At 32.7% G+C, this 22,820-nt stretch overlaps 3 protein-coding genes across 3 annotated transcripts; all 3 read right to left on the bottom strand.

Moving 5' to 3' along the window:
* Positions 1-8,766: 8,766 nt before the first annotated feature.
* Positions 8,767-9,165, bottom strand: LOC136417163 (piggyBac transposable element-derived protein 4-like). Its single transcript, XM_066402705.1, has one exon. It carries the CDS (start codon positions 9,163-9,165, stop codon positions 8,767-8,769), a length of 399 nt encoding a protein of 132 aa, XP_066258802.1.
* A 501-nt stretch (positions 9,166-9,666) lies between these two features.
* On the bottom strand, positions 9,667-10,146 carry LOC136417162 (piggyBac transposable element-derived protein 4-like). Its single transcript, XM_066402703.1, has one exon. It carries the CDS (start codon positions 10,144-10,146, stop codon positions 9,667-9,669), a length of 480 nt encoding a protein of 159 aa, XP_066258800.1.
* A 5,951-nt stretch (positions 10,147-16,097) lies between these two features.
* Positions 16,098-17,054, bottom strand: LOC136417161 (piggyBac transposable element-derived protein 4-like). Its single transcript, XM_066402702.1, has one exon. The coding sequence runs from the start codon at positions 17,052-17,054 to the stop codon at positions 16,098-16,100; it is 957 nt and encodes a 318-aa protein (XP_066258799.1).
* Between the last annotated feature and the right edge of the window lie 5,766 nt (positions 17,055-22,820).

The raw sequence follows: 22,820 nt of genomic DNA, 5'->3' as shown, positions 1-22,820 counted from the left end.
AGAAAATTGATTCTGACATTCACAGCGGTTAGCGCACAATACCGATTTCTGTGGAACCTTGCAGTTGTCAAATTTTTCAAATTTTTACAAATAACTCGGAAACGGTAAATTTGAAAGATGGTATACCTCACATAAACTGACTTTAAAATTTAACGAGAAATCCGAAAATGGCAAAAAAATTGAAGGTTCTATTTAAAATAACGAAGTTGTATGTCGTCACACTTTTTAGGGTCACTCTGTACATTAGAAAATAATTTCTGGAAATACGCCTTTATGTGTTGTGTAATTCTGCAAAAGAAAAAAATTGTTAACTTTATTCTTGTAGAGGCTAAGGAAGCCTGACGCACTATTGCAGGACCCTGTATGTTGGAATACCGTTTGATGCGTTTTCCATTTTCGAGGAAAGGTATCTTTTTAATAGTCGAAGAATGAAAAGACAGACTAGCGAATTCACTACCCCACGACCGCTCTTCTACTCGTCAATCTATTAACTGCCAGTTCTTTGTCCCTGTTGTCTTAACTTTCCCAGTTCTGGTGAATCCTTCAGAACCGTGGGAAAAGTACCTGCTAGTCCCTATTACAAAGGAACCAATAGTTTAGTGTCACCTAAATAATTAGCACACATGGCCTAAGTGCGTCGTGGTACTAGTGACCTCGCTCGACAATGCTTTTCTTTAAGAAGGCTGTCAGCCTGCCCTTCATCTTATTGTCTCTTCTAATATTACATTTACAGAACTTAAAAGTAATAAATCTCTGACATATACATACATATATTGGACACAAGTTATATAGCATTCTAGACTGTATATACCTGCCGCGGCCACATTTAGCGTTGGTTTCAACGCATACATGTATATTTCAATCTGGTGTAGGACTATATTATGCTCATATGGCTTGTGGATCCAAGTTTTTTTCTATATTGTATGGGGTTTACAAAAAAAATGGTTTTATTCATATTGATATTATAGTAGAACATGAACACAAAATGCTTTATACTAAAAACAAAGTGAAAACATACACTGTACACGCAGTACAACCTTTAACTTATAGTTGGATCACTTTTTTTTGCAAAAATGCAGATTAAAAAAACAATCTAAGGACATAAACAATATTTCTTCACATCCTTTACAAACGTAGGTTACCCTTTTTGCGTTTTTAGCAGCATAATTGCGACCATGTACTGATAGTTTTTGATAGCAATTTCTACATCTGCCTCTTTTCACTACATTATCTACGATGTTTTGTGTCAATTCATGAGCATCCCCTGTTGGGATTGGAACTGTAGGGAGTATTGCTTCACTGGTTGCAAGAAGCTGCATACAGAGATTCTCTTTGAAAGCAGTAATTGACGAGGTTTTGTTGTTAATTTTATTGAATAGTAATAATGCATTGACAATTGAGGTCCCAGTTATAAGTTCGATTGCTACCTTCCGGTACCATTTAACACTCTTTCTCACTGAATGTGAATATGCTGTCATTTGGTCTGACGCATCCACAAATGCCTTAGCATCATTGTAATATATAATCGTTGAAGGCTTATTTTTTGGTCCTTTTCTGTGTGGCACCCTTTTCATTTTATCCATATGCTTTGTCGACAAAAACAGAACATCACATTTGCCGTGCCACTTCATAACAATAACTTTTTGTTTAGCACATATCTCTCCTTTTTTAAGTTTTGCATCAAGCACGGATTTTGGAAGGCCTTTTCTATTTTTGCGTAAAGTGCCTACCTGGTGGGTTGATCTATTTTGAAGGGTTTCTGCAAGAGGTATTGATTTATACCAATTGTCGGTAAAAAGAGTTCTTCCGCTGTCAAGTAAGGGATTTATCATTTTCACAACTATTCTTTCGGCTACAGGACGTCCATCAACTTTTTCTTTATAACAATAAATTTTACTGGTATATGTATAGCCACCATTTAGACAAATTTTAAAAAGTTTTATCCCAAACTTATGACGTTTTCTTTTTATGTACTGACGCAAAGATAATTTGCTTTTAAACGGGATTATAGTTTCGTTTATGCAGAGAAGCTCCTCTGGAATTATATATTGATGAAAATTTGTATTTAATACATCAACAAGACTTTAAATTTTGTGAAGTCGATCATTGGGAGGGCACTCTTCATTATTTGCTAAATGAAACATGCATAAAAGTAACTAGAATCGATTTTGGGCTGTTTTTGAAATGGCATTACTGTAGAGTGAAATTCGACGCCAGTAGTCTTTCAATGATGGTTTCGCTTCAAGTCCCATCCAAATGATAATTGATATGAACACCCGAATTTCATTTTTATTGGTGTTTATCCAAGCGTTCATGCGTGAGCCTTTACTAAGCGATTCGTTAACTATTCCCATAATAATTTGTTACTCTGCATATAGGTTAGTTTCACTTATGATCATATCCAGGACATTATCGGATATAAATAACTCAAAAAATTGCAGTTCATTTTTACATTTCATTTCTGGTTGTAAAGCTGCAGGAATGCCAATATTTACGGGAAGGTCAAAACTCACAAAATTGCCACGAACCGGTCCCCAATCGGTTTTTTCGTTCGACTGAAGGGTAATGGGCAGATCACCATTGATATCGTCACTCGACGAACTGCTTTTATCGTCGGTTTGAGCCTTAACTTTAGTTGCAGTTGCACCACAACTACTTGTACTAGGTTTTTCGTCGTCAGTAATTTCATTTGGAAAATTATATTTTGTTTATATAAGTAATACTTTTTATAATAATATATTATAATTACATACCTATTTAATGAGACTTTCTCTGTTTCTTTATTAGCGGCTCATCATCAGACACGCTTGTAGGTGATGCATTTCCAATGGAATAAACGGGATTCTCAGCGGAATTTGAAAAATCTGCCCAGTCATCACTCATATTTCTAAGAACATCCAATTCTTTCGCTGTTCTTAGTGCCTCTTGTTCTAAATCGGAGGAAGGAAGTTCTTTCCCGCTAGACATTATTATAGTAGACTTTCGATGCTGTGAACATCGGATAACGTAAACCTCCGGATAACACGAATTACATTTCTATCACATTAGCCACTGTATAACATGAACAAATGATCCCGTTACCGGAGGACCTACTTTCGGGAATTCCCTGGCAGTCGCGATCGATATGAGGTTCCCCGACTGTCGTGTCCGGTATTTCCCCAGTCGTGCTTTGTAGTTTACTGAAAATCGCCTATTGTTTCATAATTTGTTACAAATATTGGAATTAGGCGCCACCTGTACCATATTTGGACACGGATTTTTTTCAAAAAAAACACAAAAGATTAGAATTTTGTCCAGTCTTGGCTCCATAAAAATATCAAATCGACCCGTTTTTAAAGAATAAATGTATTGGCCCACAGGACTCAACATTTTTTAATAGCATATTAAGTTTGTCAGTTAACGTGTTAAAGTATGCCGAATTTTATAGTTTTAACACAAACCGTTACGAAAATATTGCGAAAAACCTATCTTCAGAAGTTCTCTTTTAACACGTTGGCTGCTATCTATTTTTAGTAAACTTTAGCACGGAGCCAATTTATTTGTTTTAAGATTCTTTATAATTTTTTTGTTAAATGAGCCTAAATTCTATAATTGAAAGTCAGTTATATTGTTTTTACTTATTTTGAAAAAATTTTTTTTGACTCTTTGAAGAACCGGTGGCAATGATTTTCAAATATGGTTGCTGTGTGCCGATTGACTCTTATAAGGGACAAGAGAAAATGAAATTGTCTTTATATACAGGGTGATTCATTGGGAATGGGACATCGCGAAAACCATGATAGGGGACACCAAAATATGACGATTGGACGCAACATGCCTTATATCAATGTTGAGCGTTTCAGAATTACAGGGTGTTAAAAGTTAAAATTTTATTTTAAAATTCCTTAATAACTTTTTGTGTTTTCATAGCATCAACACCAAAATCGGTATACTTAGGTTTTGTAAGATGTCAAATAAGGGTTTTGATCTAATTTTTACGAAATTTCTAGAGGGCGCTAGTTACAACCCACCGTTTCGGTATATTTGGTCATATTTTTTTATGAGTGCAACTAAGGTCAAATTTTATTCAATAAATTGAAAGAGCGTCTATTTTTGCGCAAAAAAGGTTTTCTTATTCAATTCCGATATCTCTCTTCGTTTACGAGATTTTTACATATAAGCTAATTCGTGTTCCATTTCAACTCGGTTTTATTAATTTTCAAATAAATATTTTGCCGCATTAAACAAATGAAAAGCCATTAACAAATGAAAAATAAGTTTTATTTAAGCAGCTGTTCAAAATGACCACCTTCCACCTCAATCACTTTACTAACCTTTTTCTCAAAGATCTTTTTATTCTAAATTGCATATCGACGTTAATCTTGATTTCATCAGCTGCTTGTTGAATTTTTTGGCATAATTCTTCGCGAGTATTAATTGTCCCTTTGTATACAATTGCTTTCATACTTGACCATATTGAGAAAATGGGTTGAGATCTGAACTTCTCGCAAGCCATGGAAATTCACTTCCACGACCGATCCATCAATGTGGAAAAACATTGTTCAAATGTTGGCGCACTTGGACAGAAAAATGTAGAGTCGCTCCGTCTTGCATGAACCACATATTTTGACGTAAATATAATGCAACATCTTCGAGAAGTTCGTTAAGTTGTCCTTGCAAAAAATTTAAATACCGAAGGCTATTAAAATTGGCTGGAAGTTCGAAAGGACCGATAAAAAGTCACCTATTACACCACACCAAATGTTTATCTTAAATTCGTGTTAGAAATGTGTTTCTTGTACAGCATTTGGATTTTCAGAATCCCATAAATGGCTATTTTTCCAGTTGAAAATTCCACGGCGTGTGAAAGTTGCCTCGTCAGTAAATAAAATTTTGTTCAAAAAATTTGGATTTTTGTTTTGTTTCTCTTGCAAAAATCGAGCAAATCTTAAGCGAGTAGAAGTCTTCAGCGAGCAAATTTTGAACAGGTGTTAAATGATATGGATGGAATTTTTCTTTATGTAAAATTCTCCAGACAAACGATTGACTCATTCCCATCGTTGCATTTAACCTGCGTGTACTTAATATTTTATTTTCAGCAATTCGTACTAAAACTTCCTCTTCCTTTTCATCCGGGATAGTCCTTCGAGCATCATTGTTTTGGCTTTGAGGGAGAAAAGAGCCTGTTTCTCCCAAACGATTGTACAGGTTTCTGAATAATTTGTGATTGGGTTGTTGTCGTTTGGGATATAATTCAAAATAACTACGTGCTGCAGCACGACCGTTAAAATGCATTTGAGCAAAAACACAAATCATATCGCGCATCTCACTAAAGGAAAAGTCATTATGCCTTGGCATTTTTACTTTTAAATTACTATTTTTTACTTAAAAAGAGCAAATGACAAGAAAAGAATCTAATTACTTTAACAAGCTAAAGTAACAATGGCTAAGTAATGCATTGCTATGCAAGTGAATCACAGCCACCTCCGTTTTTGAGAATTTGAAATAGCACGACACGAATTAACTTATAGGTAAAAATCTCGTAAACGAAAAGAGATATCGGGATTGAACAAGAATACCTTTTTTGCGTAAAAATAGACGCTCTTTCAATATATTGAATAAAATTTGACTTTAGTTGCACTCATAAAAAAATATAATCAAATATACCGAAGCGGTGGGTTGTAACTAGTGCCCTCTAGAAATTTCGTAAAAATTAGATCAAAATCCTTATTTGACATCTTACAAAACCTAAGTACACCGATTTTGGTGTTGATGCTATGAAAACACCAAAAGTTATTAAGGAATTTTAAAATAAAGTTTTAACTTTTAACATCCTGTAACTCCGAAACGCGCAACATTGATATAAGGCATGTTGCGTTCAATCGTCATATTTTGGTGTCCCCTATCTCGGGTTTCGTCATGTCCCATTCCCAATGAATCACCCTGTATAAATATAATTAATTAGAAACATACAGGATGTCCGGTTTTCGTTGGACAGCGGTTGTATCTCGGTAAGTAGAACAAGTAGCAACTTCGGACAAAAAAATTTATTACTAATGTGACTATGAGAAATCTCTGGAAAATATTTTCAACTTCGTGAAATCGCCGTAAGGGGGCGTAGTAGGGACGGTAGTTCCTTAAAATCGACAAATCTATACTAAGTCACTAATTAAGTAGCACATTTTAATTTTCTATCAATAAGATTACAGCATTCTGAATTTTTTTTGTTTGACACATAATTTCATAACCCACACAATAAAAGTGGGGGAAGCCGATGAATCATTCTAAGTTCAAACTATCATATCTCTGTTTCTAATTATCCGATTTCAGTGATTCTGTACTTCATTGTGAGGGAATTATAAGCCGATTTAATATCCACATTGACCAAAAATCCATAGTCCAAGACAAAATCGCTAGAGGGCATTCTTTCAGGTAATGGCGATTTTCTTCATTTTTCTTTAATAAATCAAATGGAACTGTACTATTTTCATAAGCCCATCTTGTAGAACTTTAAAAAACCTACATTTTTCCCGAAAGGCGCATTTCAATATTCTTTTTCGTTTTTGACTTATTGATAAATAACTGAAAATTTTAACTTACAACGAGTTTTCCAATAAACGGTAAGTAGGCTTTGGAGTGAAACCAAATGTTTTTGTTATTTTGACAAATAAATGTTATTAAATTCTTTAATTTACAAACACATAACTTAATTCATTTTATTAAAAAAAAAAACAATATTCAGAAAAAATTAAGTTTAAAAGTTACAAGAAGGAAATTAGTTCTAAAGTTAAAAGCTATAAATGTTCGAAATGTTTTCCGTCACATTCAATACATCGTCGAATTCTTGGCAAAGTCGAATTTACAGATCTCTCAATTTCATGTTTACTTAAACTTAGGATGGCGTTTTTTATTCGAACCTTCATATTGTTCTTGGTGGTAGGACTCTCCTTATATACAAGATCTTTTATACGTCCCCAAAAATAGAAATCTAGACACGTGAGATCAGGAGACCGTGGTGGCCATGGAAAAATACTTCCTCTCCCAATCCACCGAGAGGGAAATTTCTCATCCAAAAAACGACGTACATGTCTATCGTAATGAACTGGGCAACCATCGTGTTGCAGCCACATGGTTTGCCTCGTTCTCAAAGTAACATTCTCTAAAAGAGTGGGTAAAAAATCGCTCAAAAATACCAAATATCTTTCCCCGTTTAGAGGTTGTTCAAAAAAGTACGGCCCAATAATTTTTCCTTCAACTATTCCATACCATACGTTTAGAGTCCAGCGATATTGATAGTCAACTTCACGCATCCAACGAGGATTTTTTTCCGACCAATAATGACTATTATGGAGATTTAATTGTCCATTACTTTTAAATGTTGCTTCGTCGGACCAAAGTACTCTTGATAGGAAGTCAGTTTCATCACATATCATATTCTCTAACCAATGGCAAAAGTTTAGCCGATTGTCAAAATCCTTGTCACTCAAAAGTTGATGCAAAACAATGTGATACGGATGCAATTTATGCTCTTTTAGCACTTCATGGATTATTGTTTTTGGAACACTTAACTCTCGTGCTACTTCTCTGGTACTCCGTTTAGGATCACAATTAATATAGGATAAAATATTAACAATATTTTGCTGATTTCGGGTTCTGCGTTTTTGCGTAACAGGTCGAGTAGGATGAACATTTCCAGTTAATTTAAGGCGGTTAGCCAATCGTTTAAAAACTTTTCTTGAATGATGTTTTCTCAGTGGATACTTAACACTGTATTCTCTTGCTGCAATTGCCACATTTTCGTAACACTGAAAATACACAGCCAGCATATCGTAAGCTTCTTCATTCGAAAACGCCATTACAAAATACTTAGAAATATTAGGAATATTATCAGTAATCAATAACTCGACAATAATATTAACTATAGTAAAGTAGTTAATATGACATTTATTTGTCAAAATAACAAAAACATTTGGTTTCACTCCAAAGCCTACTTACCGTTTATTGGAAAACTCGTTGTAAGTTAAAATTTTCAGTTATTTATCAATAAGTCAAAAACGAAAAAGAATATTGAAATGCGCCTTTCGGGAAAAATGTAGGTTTTTTAAAGCTCTATAAGATGGGCTTATGAAAATAGTACAGTTCCATTTGATTTATTAAAGAAAAATGAAGAAAATCGCCATTACCTGAAAGAATGCCCTCTAGCGATTTTGTCTTGGACTATGGATTTTTGGTCAATGTGGATATTAAATCGGCTTATAATTCCCTCACAATGAAGTACAGAATCACTGAAATCGGATAATTAGAAACAGAGATATGATAGTTTGAACTTAGAATGATTCATCGGCTTCCCCCACTTTTATTGTGTGGGTTATGAAATTATGTGTCAAACAAAAAAAATTCAGAATGCTGTAATCTTATTGATAGAAAATTAAAATGTGCTACTTAATTAGTGACTTAGTATAGATTTGTCGATTTTAAGGAACTACCGTCCCTACTACGCCCCCTTACGGCGATTTCACGAAGTTGAAAATATTTTCCAGAGATTTCTCATAGTCACATTAGTAATAAATTTTTTTGTCCGAAGTTGCTACTTGCTCTACTTACCGCGATACAGCCGCTGTCCAACGAAAACCGGACACCCTGTATATAATAACAATAATATAATAAAATAATAAAAATATAATAAATAAATAATATAAAATATAATAAATATATAAGATAATAAATGATAATATAATATAATAAAAACAAACCTATTTAATCATAATTGATACTTTTTTGGCTAAATTATTTGTGAATAATATCGCTACACTCCAAGTAATATCCTGGAGTACCTGGGCATAATTGACATTCATATATGGTTTGCGTGCGCTTTCCATTTTTACTACAAGACTGACATCTTTTTCTGGATATTTGTTTCTTTCCGCCTAAATCTCGTTTCACTAACGTGTGTCCTTGAATTTTCAGAGGTATATCGTTAGTGATTGGCGGCACCAAATTTTTTATTACATTCATCCTGAATTCAAATAAAGGCATTTTCTGTCTAGAATATTTTTTAAATAAATGTTGTGCATTGAAAAGCATCATCCCTATAGCATGTATAAACATTTTCTTTGGCCAACGAATAGTTTTTCTTTCTGATGAATAGTATAACAGCATCTGATCCTGTCGGTCAATTCCTGACATATTTATTGTAATTAATAACTGGTAGTGGTTTCCTTACTTTTTGTTTCCTTCTTGATTCTGTTTTGACCATATTATTTTCAAACAATGTAGATATGTAACTAACATCTCTTTTGTCACGTCACTTGCCAATCATTACTCCTTTTGCATATCTAGATATAGTTGTCCCTTTTTGAAGTTTTTCTTTCTTCACATTTTTCAGAGTATATTTTCTATCTATCTAAGAGTTCTTGTACAATGGGTTCCTTGATCCAATAGAACTTTCGCCAGTTCAAATCTGTTATAATAATTATCCATATAGAGGTGATGTCCAACACTTAGTTTATTTTTCATCAAGTGTAAAACCACTTTTTGTGCATGCCCTCGTCCTCCAATGTCGTCAAGCATTCCAACATATACAGCAAAATGTTGTATGAGGCCAGTAGGAGTTGTCAACATGTAAAGTTTTATACCATATTTATGTTTTTCATTTTTAATATATTGTTGGAATGATAAACGACCTCTTCATAATACCATCGACTCATCCAGGGAAAGTTGTTTGCATGGATAGTAGATTTCGCTCATTCTTTTATTGAAAAAATCAATAATCGGTCTTATTTTATATAATCTATCTTCTGGTTTTACCCTTTCAAATGTAGGATTTCTAGAAAAATGCATCGAGCGTAATATCAGCAAAAGACGATTCCGAGTCATACTGTTGGCAATTGCTTTATTGTGAAAAAGTGGATCTTTTTTCCAATAGTCTTGAAACCGTTTCACCTTTACATTTCCCATTTGCAGAAAAATCCCTAAGAAGATCAATAATTCACCAATAGGAAGGTTTTTCCAATCGCATATTCTTGATTTTTCTTTGGTGGCAAGAGACAAAAAAATATCGACAGCATTATTATTAGTCTCCTCGACAATTGGTTGAAGAAACTCGTCCGTCATTATATGTCGAAAATACTCTATGGGAGAGTTGCCGTTTGAAGGAATAATTCTCATCGCTCTAATTTTGTTGCGTCGATCACAGAATATTTTTATATTATTTTTATGTTAAAAAAATGTTTTTTTTTAACTAAATTTTTGCATCATTATTGTAGTTTTCTTGAAATAATTGTTCAATTTAGTATAGGAATTTATATCACACATATATCATAAAAAATAATAAAAATAAAAAGTCGCTCTAATTTTGACCGATACTACAGGGTGGGCCACGAGTAACGCCTCGGAATCTCATGACAAAGCCAAGAGATTTTTTAACTGTTTCTTTTTTGAGATGTATACAGACTAACTAGAACTACATTTTAAAATTATTTTCAAAGTATACAGAGTGTCCCAAACACATGTAATTGATCAAAGTTGCATGTTTTTAAATAGGATTCTCTGTATATTATATAATTTTTGAACTCAACCATTAAAATAAAATTAAGTTGTATTAAGGTTTATGGTATCTAACTCTAGCAGTTTTTGAAATAATTCAGTTTTTGTCAAGATGCAAGATAATTTTCAACAACCAATCTCTCATCCCATATTTAAGTTTTTAAAACAAAATTTTAATAGGAAGCCGTCAAGGGACCAAATTTTATACTGTAAGTTTCAAAAAGTCGACGAATTGTACAGGGCGTTCTAAAAATAGCGCCAAATTCATTCAACTTTTAACTGTTAATAACTTCTTTAATTTAAATGGGACACCCGGTATGTTGTGTTACTGTTAGATGCCAAATTTACTTATCTATCGAATATCACTAGGGTTCCCTATACCTAGCTCTACTCATTTTCGCAAAAAAACATACATTTTTATAAAAATATCTAAATCCCCAATTTTAACATTATGCCATATGAAATTGCTAAGATATTCATGGAATTTAATTATTTACTTGCGTATATTTGTATATTACAATTTTAACAATATTAACAAAAAGCAGAAAACTAAGTATAATTAAAAAAATTTATATCAGGTGTTCTACATGATGACCATTTTCTTCTATGCATATTTTGATTCTTTCTTCAAAAGATTTTCTGACATTTTCTAGCATTTGTGGCGTAATAGAGGTAAAAACATTTCGAATTCTTATTTTCATATCATCAGTCGTGGTAGGAGGAATCTTATAAACTTAATTTTTTACATACCCCCATAAAAAATAATCCATGGGGGTAAGGTCAGGTGATCTAGCTGGCCAATTGCATGGACCATTCCTGCCAATCCATTTACTTGGAAATTTTTTGTCCAGATATCTTCTGACCGAGTGCTGAAAATGAGCCGGGACACCATCGAGTTGAAGCCACATTCGGGCTCTTAGATTTAATGGAATATTCTCTAAAAGAGCCCAGAAGTCCCTTTTTAGAAATGCTAGAAATTTTTTGCCATTTAAGTGTCCATCGAAAAATATGGACCAATTACATAATTGTTAAAAATTCCTCCGAAGACATTCAAACTCCATCTATTTTGATGATCAATTGTTCTGAATAAATGTCTGTTTTCCGTGTCATAATAATGAAAATTATGACAATTTATCAAACCGCTATTATGAAAAGTTGCTTCGTCAGTGAATAAAACAAAATAAAAAAAAAGAAAGTCTTCGTTGAACCGTTCCAGTACCCAATGGCAAAAATCAAGTCTACGCACGAAATCCGCTCCATTCGTTCTGGTATCGAATAGGAAAACATCTTTCCAATTAAAATTTTTTAACACTTCAAATAAACAAATCACTTTTAACTAAATATGACAAAAATAAACAAGATGGCAATGTAACTTAATGTCAAAATTCCATGGATATCTTGGCAATTTCATATGGCATAATGTTAAAATTGGGGATTTAGATATTTTTATAAAAATGTATGTTTTTTGCGAAAATGAGTAGAGCTAGGTATAGGGAACCCTAGTGATATTCGATAGATAAGTAAATTTGGCATCTAACAGTAACACAACATACCGGGTGTCCCATTTAAATTAAAGAAGTTATTAACAGTTAAAAGTTGAACGAATTTGGCGCTATTTTTAGAACACCCTGTACAATTTGCCGACTTTTTGAAACTTACAGTATAAAATTTGGTCCCTTGACGGCTTCCTATTAAAATTTTGTTTTAAAAACTTAAATATGGGATGAGAGATTGGGTGTTGAAAATTATCTTGCATCTTGACAAAAACTGAATTATTTCAAAAACTGCTAGAGTTAGATACCATAAACCTTAATACAACTTAACTTTATTTTAATGGTTGAGTTCAAAAATTATATAATATACAGGGGATCCCATTTAAAAAAATGCAACTTTGATCAATTACATGTGTTTGGGACACTCTGTATACTTTGAAAATAATTTTAAAATGTAGCTCTAGTTAGTCTGTATACATCTCAAAAAAGAAACAGTTAAAAAACCTCTTGGCTTTGTCATGAGATTCCGAGGCGCTACTCGTGGCCCACCCTGTATATTTGCAATGTTTGAATTTCGAGTTATGTCAGTTTAAACAAAAAGGGAATGAAAAACCTCTTGCTTTTATTGATCGAGTAGAAGTACAATAAAAAAAAAAGTTATTAAGTACGATCAAAACGTAAGGGCTACTAACAAAGACTGTTTGAAAAATTTTCACGAAAAAACTGTTTTGCTCACAGCTATTACTGGAATAAAAGAACCTCTGTCACAAATATTAAGATCTCTGAAACCAGCATAACTGGTAAGAGTAAAACAGATAATTATCGATTATCAAAACTTACAAAATTTTAAACAAATTAATATTGAATTTACTAATCAATAATGAAAAAGGAAAAAATTCCGACAAACCATCCCTTACTGATAATGTTGCATCTATCATCAAAAGAGGACGTCGAGGACATCAATTTGAGCTATTTTACAGTGCAACTGGACCTAACCTGCTCAGATTATAGAATTCCAAAATATGAAAATACGTACATAATGAGTAATTGAGGATACATATCATTGTCTATTTCACAAACCTCAATAAATATGGACATGCAGTGTGCAGATTCGAATAGAGAACGTCGATGCCATCAATTTGAGCTATTTTTCAATGCAATTGGATTTCATCTGCCATGACTATCGAATTTCAAATTCTGAAAGTGGACACATAATGAGTAATTGACGATACAATTTATTCTCTATTCCACAAACCTCTTTAAATGTGGACTTGTGTGCAGATTCGAAAAGAAGACGTCGAGGATATCAATTTGAGCTTTTTTTTTTATTGCAATTGGACTTCATCTGGCCTGATTAAAGAATGTCGAAATATCAACACACTCTAATAAGGGCAGACATCAAATTTGAAACTCGATTAACCCTTAACTACTGTGGTGCACACTTTGGGACGCTTTGTATGTGGTGCGGTCATGGTGACCGCGTTAAATAAAGTAAAGTAAAACAATATATGTTTTTGTTTTTAATGATTTATTTCTTCTAATAAATTGAATAAGGTTTGGTATCAAAAACAAAACACTATATTAACCCATTAGTGCCCATAACTTTTATTTTGTTCAATTCTTACAAAAACTACGTTCACGAAGAACTATAGACATTAATTAGATGTATTAATGCATATTTCAATTTTATTTTAATTGAAAGTACAAAAAAATGGTGGCACATTAATGTGCCACTGGGCAAATACGATATCAATAAATGCAAACAAAATAAGCAAATTTTAAAACTTAAAAGGTACAGTTATAAATAATATTTTATATATTTAACAAATTTTTAAATGCATTTTATTTTGTATGATAATTTTGAAAGCAGGTATTTGGATGCAAGGCTACTTTGCATTTATTGCATTCAAAGCTTGTTCGTTTCGAGAATGCTTTACACCTTTTCCATGTCCCACTTCCCTTTATTATTAAGTAATTTTTATCATTCAACCGTAGTTGATTTACAACAGGAGATTTTATATTGTCGTTTAATATGGAATTTTCATTTTTGCTTGTAAAACATTTTGATAATAAAATTCTGCTGGGTAAGTGATTCATATTGCCAGTAGATTATAAGTTCGAAGCATCTGAATCTTCACAACTTTGTACGTTATCTGTTTCGAAAGGCGGATCGATAGCGATAGATGATATAGCCAGATTCTCATCCTGTTCTAATTCATCTAATAATTCATGTAAAAGAAGGCCTTTCCCGTGTGAACCCCTTATATATCTATAAGTGCGAAACAATAAACATCTAATATAAAATAAAATTAATTTGAACTTACAATTTTTCATCCATATTTCGTGTATTTCAAACTTTTTTAAACGTAATTCTAAAAATTAACCACCAACAAAAATATTACATTTGTTCAATGTGTAACTGTAACCACCACGAATCGAGTTGTTACGAATCGAGATTTGTAAAATACAAAGATCGTTTACTACTAAATATTGAATCGTTTCTGCCTTACACAACTGTAGAAACATATCAAGAAATCTAAAAATAGATTGAAATAAATTTGCAAAATTTGCAAAAATTGCCATCGACATCGAATATGCCCACTGGCACGTGTATGTGCCAACATTTTTTTAAAATCAAAACAACATATTACTGTAAATAAAAATTGAATTTTTGTTTATAGGACTGCCGAAAAAGGTGTGTAGTGTAAGAAAAATGCAAATCGTTATGTTATAAAACAGTGCAAGTAAACAAAAAAAAAATTACTTATTACAATGCAAACACGTTAAGACAACAGCTGCGCATCACACTGCATATTTACCAATTTATGAAAAATTACTAACTATAAGTTTTAATAAAAATTTATGTAATGCAAGCACATCACAAAGAACGCCCTCGCGTATATTTAGAAGCGCTAAGTTTATATATTTTTTAGAAAAAAAAATGAAAATTCTTTGGTACATTTATGTGCCTATAGGCTTTAATGGGGTAAAGAAAAAATAACAAATAAAGCATAATAATTTTGAGTTCTTTGACACAAAGTGTTTTTAAGCAAAAATTGTAATAATATTTTTAAATGAATCGCAATTAAAAACAAAATTTATTTTTAAAAAATTAAGAGCTTGTTCCTTTAGATTAAAGTCCAAATTAACATTTAAAAAGTATAAATCAGGTCAAAAACTTATCTTTGCAAAAAATCACAGCACCCAAAATCGTTACAAATTCCACTTACAGTTTATACACAACTTCGTAGAACATTCTAGATAATTCGGCTTCTTACATAAGTGACACAAATGAAATGTTTTTCTTTTTTTTTGTAGGACATGTATAACATGTTTTTCTTTTTTCAAGTTTATTCGTATCATTTTGTTCCAATTGTTTTTCATCCGAATTAAGAATACTCTGTATGCAAAATCGTAGTTCGCGAGAGATTCTTGAATTACTTTGTCTTCGTTCTAGGTGTAGTTTAACTAGTTCGTCAGCCAGAATCTTTATAAAATCTGTTTTTTCTATTGCCGTATTATTTTTATAACTCTGATGGAGAATATGAGCGTTGACTCCACTTATATCTAAGATGCGGAAAAAAGTACCATAGGCCATCTCCTGGTGCGACGACTTGTTGAGTGCTTAGCACATTTTTCATCAAGAGCATCTACTCCGCCTTTTGTAGAATTGTCATAAGTAATTATTTCGGGCTTCGCCATATCATTGTCAAATGTTTTGGAATGGTGCATAGACGATATAAGAAGAACTGCTCTATTTTTTTTCGGGGGGTATGACCCGAGAGTTATTTCTTTGGTAAATCCAAAGAGGGTTCCTTCCTTACCAATTTTTCTGTTGCTTTTTGGGAGAAAATCTGGGGGAATTTGTTTTTTGTTTTTTTTTTATAGTTCCTACATAAGTAAGTCCTCGCTTTTTCAACTCCTTAACAACTTCTATGGAGGTAAACCAATTGTCCGCTATGACATTTCGATTTGAGGCTTCAATTGGTTTCATTAATCTCAGAACAGACTGTGTTGGTTTTGAAAACTTTCTTAAATTATCTTCCAAGAAAAATCCATCAGAATCTTTTCCAGCATATATTATATATAGCCGTTAAAAAAGTACTGAGTTCGTGCGTCGGTCATGCAAACGATTTTGATGCCATATTTGCAAGGCTTGTTTGGCATGTACATTTTATATTTGCATCTCCCACGGAACGACACAAGGATCTCATCAATGCAGCAGTTTACTCCTAAAGAATACACAACCTGAGAATTTGCGACAAACTTATTAAATATTTCTGATATTGGAGCCAGTGGATCTTCTTTTCTTCTCAAGTGTCTATCTGAAGAATTGTCAAAACGAACACATGCTAAAAGAAAAGTAAATCTTTGTTTGCTCATCACACATCGGAATATCATCCTCCCGGTTCCGTCGGTAGCAATTATTTTGTTGATATTTTCATGGTTTGATACAAAGACAGCGGTATAAAATAATAGGCCAATAAATGCTCTAAATTCAATAATATCCAAATCTTGATGTTCTGCCCTAGAAGAATCTTTCAGTTTTTCTCTTTGTTTCTGAATTTTTTCGTTAGTCCAACGCAAAATTATATTCAAAATATCATCAGTAACAAGTAGATTCCATACTGTACAAGAGCGTGCCTCTTGTCCTAGAAGTACAGAGGATCCTTTCAACGTTGGTACACGCAACACAATATTATGTTTTTGTGTTCTACTGCAGGGGACAAAGCTTTCTGATGACCATTTATGCCGGTCTCTTTCATAAAAATTTTGAAATCTTCGTAAAATTTTATTTACGTCAACATTTTCAGATTTATCCTGAATGGTCTCCTCGTTGTTCTTTTCATGCATGTCGAGCTCATCATCTTCTTGCTCCGAGTCAGTGTCATGATCGCTTGGTTCATAAACATTTTCACTGACACTATCAACGTCACTGAAATCGTCAATACCATCTAAGCATTCTTGCGCAATTGTCTTAAAATCTGGATCGTTGTAGCGAATTCTTTTGGATGGCCCTGCATCGTTATCAGCCATCAAAAAACAAAATATTTGTGAAATTTTAAATTCTAAAATATTGCACAGTTACCGTGGTGAGGTCACTGTGACCGCAAACAAATTTCAACTAAACATAAACACGGGAAAAAGCGCTGTATGGACACAGTACTCCTACCAGCTCTTTAAAATACACTAAATTGAAGGTACATAGACGCTAGAAATCATTTTAATTAAGACGGGGGTGACTGCTGTAGGTTGAGATATATGCAGCGATCATCATGACTGCACCACAGTAGTTAAGGGTTAATTTTGAAACTCAATAAAATAAGCAGATGAAGTCCAAGTGACATAAAAGAATAACTCAAGTTAATGGTCTCGACGTCCTCTCTTCGAATATGTAAATCGCAAGTCCCTATCTTGTATTGTTTCTGAACTACAGGATGATTTATATCCTCAATTACTCATTTTGCTCGGATATTCAAATTTTGAATGTCAATAACCAGAGAAGATGAACTCCAATTGCAGCAAATAATATCTCGAATTGATGGCGTCGAGGTTCTCTTTTTGAGTCTTTAAACCAGAAGTTCATAGGTTGTAAGGATTTGGAACTACAGGATCATACAGAGTGGCTCATCGAAAACGAAACAGGGGCATTTTCGTGTATTTAGAAATTTAAATTTAAAAAACGCTCGGACACGTAAACTTTATATCCAAGAGGAACACATTATAAACGTATATTCACTCCTTTCACATCAACCCCCTAACCGGGGTGAGTTAAACCTTTAAAATCTTAAATAGAAAGTAGGATTAAATAGTATCTCGTTTGAAAGGTCTTTCTATTCTCGCTATAATGATACCCGAATTGGCTAACTTTGATTTAGCAATTTTCGAGAAATTCAGAAAAATTAGTTCAAAAGATGTATCATCTGGAATGAATTAATGATATCATTAACGAGAATCGAAAGACCTTTCAAACAAGGTACTACTCGACTCTACTTTCCATTTAAGATTTTAGGGGTTTAACTCACTCTGGCTAGGGGGTTGATGTGAAAGGAGCGAGTATACGTTTATAATGTGTCCCTCTCGGATATAAAGTTTACGTGTCCGAGCATTTTTTAAATTTAAATTTCTAAATATGCGAAAATGCCCCTGTTTCGTTTTCGATGCGCCACCCTGTATATGATGATTAACATTGTTATGAGGAAAATATCTAAATTTATTAATCAAATTATTCCTACCAAAAAGGAATAAATGTGGTTTAATTAACGCCCTTGGTGGAATAATTAAAACAATTACAGGAAAATTGGATCAAGACGATGTAGAATATTATGACAATAACGTTAAATTATTACAGCAAAACTAATAAAATTTAAGATTATTACTAAACAAACAGACCACCTTGTTAAGCAAATCAATTATCGGTTTTCAAGGTATTGTCTAAAAAAAATTTCGTTCAATCAATTGACTTTGAATAAAGAGATGGATAACTTAATTTAAGCAGTGAACACTATCTACACAGAACAAAGAGAATACATCGCGATCTTTAGATTACACTTAGCCTGTCACAAATAATATTATTTTTCTAAAATATCTACGATGTCTTAGGTGATATTGAAGCGATCATAACATTTGCTAAATTAAATACATTTCATAATACAATCGTAGAAACACATGACTTTCTTAATGAGATAAAATCATTCAGTAATCAATTAGAGTTGGAAAGATTGCCATTTGATCCAATACTTGAGAATGTTTTAGGTCTAGGAAACAAAGTAGAAATAAAAAGCTATGTAAAAAATAACGAACTTGTATTTTGTATAGAATTATTGTGGGTTGAAAGAAACAACTCTAATTTGTACCAATTATTTCCATTGCCAGTAAAAACATCCAAATTTTATAAGGTAATTATTAGTAGATTTAAATATTTAATAATAAATAAGAACAATATTGGTTATTCCAATCAACCATGTAGATTAATTTTAAATAACGAGTATCTACGTAACAATGTATCTTATGAACAATTTTATGGAAACCCGCCGTGTGAAGTGCAATTACATAAATGTGCGGAAAATACGTCAAGTTGTGACACTGCGATTGTGAATATTAAGAATTTATTGAGAAAAATTATGGAATTAAGAATACCAGAGTGCATAATATTGACGCAAGTAAGTGGATGCTTGTGGCCTACAAAGATATTGTCGGCATAGAAAAATGCATCAATATTTTGTTCAATGGGACATATTTACTGGATCTAGACTATCCCTGTAACCTTGATATAGGGAACGACACTACTATACAAACTTACAAGAGCCTTTTTATAAATATTCCACTACCGAATGTTAACGTTAACTTTACAAATGAAGTTTTACATAAAAAAATAAAACTATCGAATCTAAAAACCGAACTTTGGTAACTTAGATCAAATAAAGAACGAAATAAGTTTGAACAATTCCGAAATCACAGAACTTACTTGTTTCTAGTTTATTACCGTAAATTTAGCCTTTGGACAGTTTTATTATATGGTACTTTAATCATTTTAATATTAGTCACAATTTACAAGTATCTACGACCAATAATTCAAAAGTGTTATAGTTTGATAGTTTGTTTGTCTAATTAGTTAAGTGTACAGACCCTTTATTGTGTTTAAGATTAACTCACCCCTGTATTAAGTCAAAATAAATCATTGGTTGTAAAAGATAGAGAATCTGTTTATCATCTTGTTTTGAACATAAAATGCAGAAAAAAATTCACTTATCAGTTTGTTTCAACATAAGTGTGAAAAGAATGATTGAGGGTTGCAAGCGTAAGAAGAATGTAGAATTGTGTGTGTTAATGCCCTTAAAAATAAACAAATGCACTCGGGAGTGACCCTGATGCATCTTTAGTGTGGTCGGTCATTCGATTTCCGAAAAGGACAGAGTAAAGTCGTTAAAAACACATGCGTGCATTTAATTTGAATAAAATCCCCTTAACAAAAGGCAAATAAAAATAAAACAGAAATAATTTCTAAAATAAAAAATGATGATATAATTATATAATTTTGATATTGTGATCATAGAAACTTAATAAGTTTATATGTCCATCTAAGTGCGGTGGAGTTACATCTACATAATAAATGAGTAAGTGATAATTGAGGATATACATCTCGTTGCACGGAGGAACGGGGACACTTCTTCATTGAAAAATATGAATTTCTTGCACTTAGCAATATTTATAAATTTTCCTTCAAATACTATAAGCGGTATCGCAGAAATTAATACATTTTTACTTTTTTATTGATATTTTAACATTCCACATTACCGTTAGTATTCATATTTTGAAAGGTGAGAAAAAAAAACTATTTTTTAAAAATCTTTAGATCCATTCTATAATAACTTTTGATTTTCGACATACATATGTTCATCTGTCGCAATTTTCAAAGAGCTTTTTATAGTTCTATAGTTTTATAGTTTAAGAGCTATTTGAAGTAATTCTAACAGATCCTCAAGACTTCTGAGTATTACGGGAAAATTGTATGCATAAGGCTGAGCTTTCTATAATTTTTCAAACTTCAATCATTTTTAAATTTCAAGATCATGGGGTCTTACCTGAGGTTCCTGGGTCGGAGTAAATAATATATGTATTAGGGGGTACCCATAAATAATAAATTATTATTTGTGTGGAATCTTTGCCTCAGTTTAATGCAGAGCGTAAATGTGCAAAGACGTGTTTTATTACGCAATTTTACAATACGTTGTCTTGACTTTTTGAGTCAACAAAAACAAATGTTTATATTATATCGATGTAAAATGACGGATAATCAACCAACTGAAGAACATTTACATTATTGCATGTTGTTTCAATTTCGATCGGGTGTTAATGCAAAGGTTGCAACAAAAAAATTTGTGATGTGTATGGGGACGTATTGAAAGTCAACAAGGGCCAACGTTGGTTTAGAAAATTTTCTTATGGTGATTTTGACTTGTCTGATAGCGATTGAAGTGGGCGCCCTGATGATAATGATATTTTAAAAACACTGGTAGAAACAGATCCCAAGCTCAGTATCCAGGAAATAGCAAAAACTCTTCAGGCTATTTGATCAACAGTCTAAAGACATCTGCAAGAAATCGGGAAGGTTTACAGGCCGGGTATATGGGTCCCACACCTTTTGTCAGAAACAAATAAAGAACAACGACACATAATTTGCACATTTTCATTAGGCAGACAACGAACTGATCCATTTTTACGAAGGATTGTTGCTTCTGATGAGAAATGTGTTTTGTACAACAACAACAACAACAAACGCTCTAATCAATGACTTTCTTCGAATCAAGTACCCGTAATCACTCCTAAGCCGTCCTCCAGTTTAAAGAAAGTATTATTGTGCATTTGGTGGAATTATGATGGCATAATTTATTTTGAACTATTGAAACCGGGAGACACAATTGCGGCTGAATTGTATTGCCAACAATTGGAAAGAGTACGTAACGAATTGTTGGTTAAACGGCGAGCTCTGGTTAACAGAAAAGGGGTAATATTGCAACACGATAATGCTAGACCGCATTCGGCAAGATTAACCCAAGAAAAAATTAGGCAGCTAAACAGGGAAGTTTTACCATATCCCCCACATTCTCCAGACTTAGCACCATCCGATTTTCATTTATTTCGATCCATGAAACATTTCCTCAGAAATAAAAATTTCAAAAATATCAATGATGTACGAATTCACCTGGGCACATCTTTTTCTCCAAAGAAAACGGACTTTTATAAAGAGGGGATTGAAACCAGTAAGACGGAAAAAAGTCCTAGATAACGACGAAGATTACGTAATCGACTGAATATAAAATTACACGTAATAAATTCATTGCTTTTTTACCAACTAAAACAATTCATTATTTGTGGGTACCCCTAATATAATATACGAGAAGAATATATAATATATGCACTGCCTGATATTGAAAGGTAAACACCCATTTTATTTTGATAATTTTTTGTACGTTAACTTATTTTAACATAAGAAAGAAATGATCAAAATTTAAGGTTTATCCATGAATTAATATTTGGGGTTTCCATAGGTCGTTTCTTAAAAAGTTCATGGAACTCAACACCAAATCAACCGTTTACGCTGATCACCTCTATCGCCGGATCTATCTCCTATTGAACATGCCTAGGACATGACTGGCCGCAAACTGTTGAATTTACATCACCGTCCCTAGACTTTAGCAGCCCTTCTCATGAAATTCAGATTGCCTGAAACGAGTTACCTCAAGAAGACATTGACAATCTTATTAGATCCGAGCCCAGACATATCAATGAATATATAAAGAACCGTAGATGCTCAACACACTATTGAAAAAAAATTCAGTGCTTTCTCTGATGTTGTTCAAAATGTAATAATTAAATAAGTGGCACTGGACACATACACTACCGTCCATAAGTATTTGCATATCATCAACTTTTGATATAAAACAAAAAAATAAGATCAAAACAAATACATTCTTGAATATTTTCATACAAATAACTTAATAATCTTTATGTAATACGGTTGAAGTGTCAATCTCATTATTTTTCTGAGATTTGACAATATAGGAATTTCCCCAATTAAAGGTGACATTTTTCAGAATGTTTTTCAAATAATTAAAAGGGGGAGGGTACGTTTTTTTTCTGAATTTTAGATATGCATTCCTATTCCTAAATTGATATTAAAAGTAAACATTTTATTCAGTTTTGCTTTAATTCTGATAGATAAAATTTGAATTATTTCGACGAAAAGTTCCAAGTTGAACGTTAAAGAGAGTTTGGATTTATTTTTTGGTTAAAAAAGAA

This window comes from Euwallacea similis, chromosome 26, assembly GCF_039881205.1.
Source record: "Euwallacea similis isolate ESF13 chromosome 26, ESF131.1, whole genome shotgun sequence".
Classification (NCBI taxonomy): domain Eukaryota; kingdom Metazoa; phylum Arthropoda; class Insecta; order Coleoptera; family Curculionidae; genus Euwallacea; species Euwallacea similis.
Note: the sequence above shows the minus strand (reverse complement) of the source record. Positions and strands in the feature narration are given on the sequence as shown.